Consider the following 3,224-nt stretch of genomic DNA (forward strand, 5'->3'; position numbering starts at 1 on the left):
ACAAGGTCCCTCTTCCCTTCCTGGTGTACCAAATAGTACAACTTCATTTGGGGGCCACATAAATTCATCACAATGTAGACCTTCATGGCCACCACTAGCTGGAAAATTCTAGATTTTGTGTTACTGTTGATAGTATGAACACAGATGCTACATATGATGGTATGTTTGCCTCTCTGATGACAAATGTCACATTCATGTATAGACTCTGTTCTAGGTGATGAGAAGAGAGACTGCAGCATGAAGGCCCTGTATGCCCATGTGTCTACTCTGTTTATATTCTCCTATTGCAGACAGTTCACAGCATTATGAGATCACAATAAACTTGGTGAGAAAACTGAACTCGATGTAAACTTCTCCCAAGATTTACACAGAACTGTCACTGGGCAGATATGCCAGGTTCATTGCCACATATGTACAACATCTCAAAAGAGAAAGAAATAATTTCTTTCAATATGTGTCTTAGTAATGCTATCAATGTGATGAATGGCCTGAACAAATTTGGGAAGGAAAGGGTATGTTTAGCATGTTTACACATCATTGTATATCATCAAAAAGCGAGGACAGGAACACTAACAGAGCAGAAACTTGAAGGCAGGAGGTAATAGAGAAGACATCTGTAGGGTTTACTCCTTATGGCTTACTCGGTCTGTTTTGTGGTCTTATGACAATAAACTGAGACTCCTGCATCAATTAGTAAGTAAGAAAATTATCTATAGGGTTGTATACAGTGTTATCTTATAAAGACATAGTCTCAATTGAAGTTTCCTCCTGTTAGGGAATTTCAGCTTGTGTCAAGTTGACATAAAACTAACTAGCCTGGTGTGAACCTAGAAGACATAAGATGTGGAATTTGCAGGTTTGTGCATCAGAGTGATTTCAAGGATGAACTCAGTCTGCATACCCTCTGCTTTTGACAAGGAAGAGCTTGAATAAGAAAGATCATTAATGGTCATCACTGAGTGTTGGAGACACTGACCTGGGAACACTTTAGTGTTCTTAAAGAAAGAGATCTGCCAGAGATTTTAAAAAGGCAGAGAACAAGTAAGTTCCCTAAATTGGTTGAATGAAAAGGGCCTTGAGAAATAGAGAAAAACTCTCATGTGAGGGTTACACTTTAGTTATGACACTCAGTGTCTAGGCCCTTCCCTGTAGATCATTAAGCTATGTTTATCAATGGGTATTTTTAAATGCCATTATTTTAACATACAGCTATAAAGGTATACATATATACTGAACTTTCTTTGTTCCTTTCTGGGCATCTACCTTTCAGTCAAGTTTATATCAGCCATTGCTAGTCCTGATGATTTATCACATAAAACACAAGAAGTAAAAAGTGAAATCAATTTTGCATCACTTTAGTGCAGTTTTCAAAGAATTAAATCTCCAACTGAACATCTTATTATCAAAGTCAGAATGAAAAGTATAATTTTATCAATCCATAAAGAAAAGAACACAAAGCTTATCAAGATAAAAGAAAACTCTATTTAAAGGACACTAGACTAATTCGTACTGCAGTCCCAAGGGTGGTAATGATTTCTCAGCAGGAAGTGTTGTCTCTCTGGACTTGTGACTGTGTTTCTGAGCTGAGCAAACCATGCAGCTGTCCATAGGCATGACAGACTCTGATGATTTGCATGAGCCCAGAGTACATTTCCTTTTAGTGACAGATTCTAAGGTGACTTCTCACAGTCCCTGCAGGAATAAGTCACAGTAAGGACACAGCATAGCCATGAAGTCTCGTACTCAGGCCCTGGCAATTGGGCTACTCTGGCTCTCAGGTAAGTTGCACAGGATAGAAAATTTTTTCAGCCTAAAGTATCCATCACTGCCCTTCTAATCAGGGGATCTCTACTACAACATTTTTAATAGCGTTAATATTTTATTTTTTTACTGTCAGGTGCCATATGTGACATTCAAGTGACACAATCTCCACCCCTCCTCTCAGTATCTGTAGGAGACAAAGTAACTCTCACTTGTCTTGTAAGTCAGGACATTGGTAATGGCTTGAGCTGGTACCAGCAGAAATCAGGGCAATCTCCTACACTCTTGATCTATTATGGAAATTTTTTGCAATCTGGTGTCCCATCAAGGTTCAGTGGCCAATATTCCGGTAGAAATTTCACTCTAAGCATTAGCAGCCTGGAGTCTGAAGATTTCGCAATGTATTATTGTCTTCACGATTACAATACTTGCTCACAGTGATACAAGCCATGACATAAACCACTGGGCGAAGCAGAAGTCAGAGGCCATGTTGTCCCAGCTGCTGCTCCTTCTGTGTTTATGTGTTCAGACTCCTTATATATCAAGTAGTAGTTTTGCTTGAAAGTACTCAGATATCTGCATATTAATCCTTCTCTTTTTGGTCCTATACAAGCATTCAGTCTGCTTCTATTACAATAGTCTGAGGCTTGAAAGCTGAAATGCAGACAATAAAAACACAGTCTGAGGGAATGCAAGAACTAGTAAATGATCATGAACTACAGATGCAAACATAACCAACAAAATACAAGAGATAGAAGAGAGAATCACAGGTGTGGAAGATACTAGGAGAAATAGATCCACCAACCAAAGAAAATATTAAGTCCAATAAATCCCTAACACTTAATATCCAGCAAATATGGGACACCATCATAAGACCAAACCTAAGAGTAACAGGTACAGAACAAGGTGAATAAAGCCATCTCAAAAGTACAGAAAACATATTCAACAAAATCATACATGAAAACTTTCTCACCCTAAAGAAATCATGCCTATGAAAGTAGAAGAAGCCTACAGAGCAACAAATTGAGTGGACCAAAGAAGAAGTTCTCTTGTCACATAATAATCAAAACACCATGCATTCAGAATAAAGAAAGAATATTAAGAGCATCAAAGAAGAAATGTCAAGTGGCAAATAAAGGCAGACCTATAAGAAATGCAGCTGAATTCTACCTGGAAACTCTGAAAGCCAGAAGGTCCTTCTATACCTATCAAAACTTTCAATCATTATAGATGGAGAAAATAAAACATTCCATGACAAAACTGGATTTAAATAACACATATCCACAAATACATCCCTATATAAGTACTAGAAGGAAAAGTGCAACCTACGAAAGTTGACTACACTTACAAAAACATAGGCAATAGATAATTCCACTTTACCAAAAGTCAAAAGATAAAAGGGGAAGCAAATCCACACATAATACCACCAACAAAAACAAACGAGAATTAATAAAAATGGTGAT

General features: G+C 37.7%; 1 gene segment (V, D, J or C); it reads left to right on the top strand.

Annotated features, from left to right (window-relative positions):
* The first annotated feature begins 1,694 nt into the window (after positions 1 to 1,694).
* On the top strand, positions 1,695 to 2,202 carry LOC110342013. The segment is given in 2 exon segments: positions 1,695 to 1,778; positions 1,898 to 2,202. Coding segments are annotated over 2 exon segments (354 nt in total).
* Positions 2,203 to 3,224: the final 1,022 nt, after the last annotated feature.

This window comes from Mesocricetus auratus, unplaced genomic scaffold (genome assembly GCF_017639785.1).
Source record: "Mesocricetus auratus isolate SY011 unplaced genomic scaffold, BCM_Maur_2.0 Super-Scaffold_100676, whole genome shotgun sequence".
In the NCBI taxonomy this organism is placed as follows: Eukaryota; Metazoa; Chordata; class Mammalia; order Rodentia; family Cricetidae; genus Mesocricetus; species Mesocricetus auratus.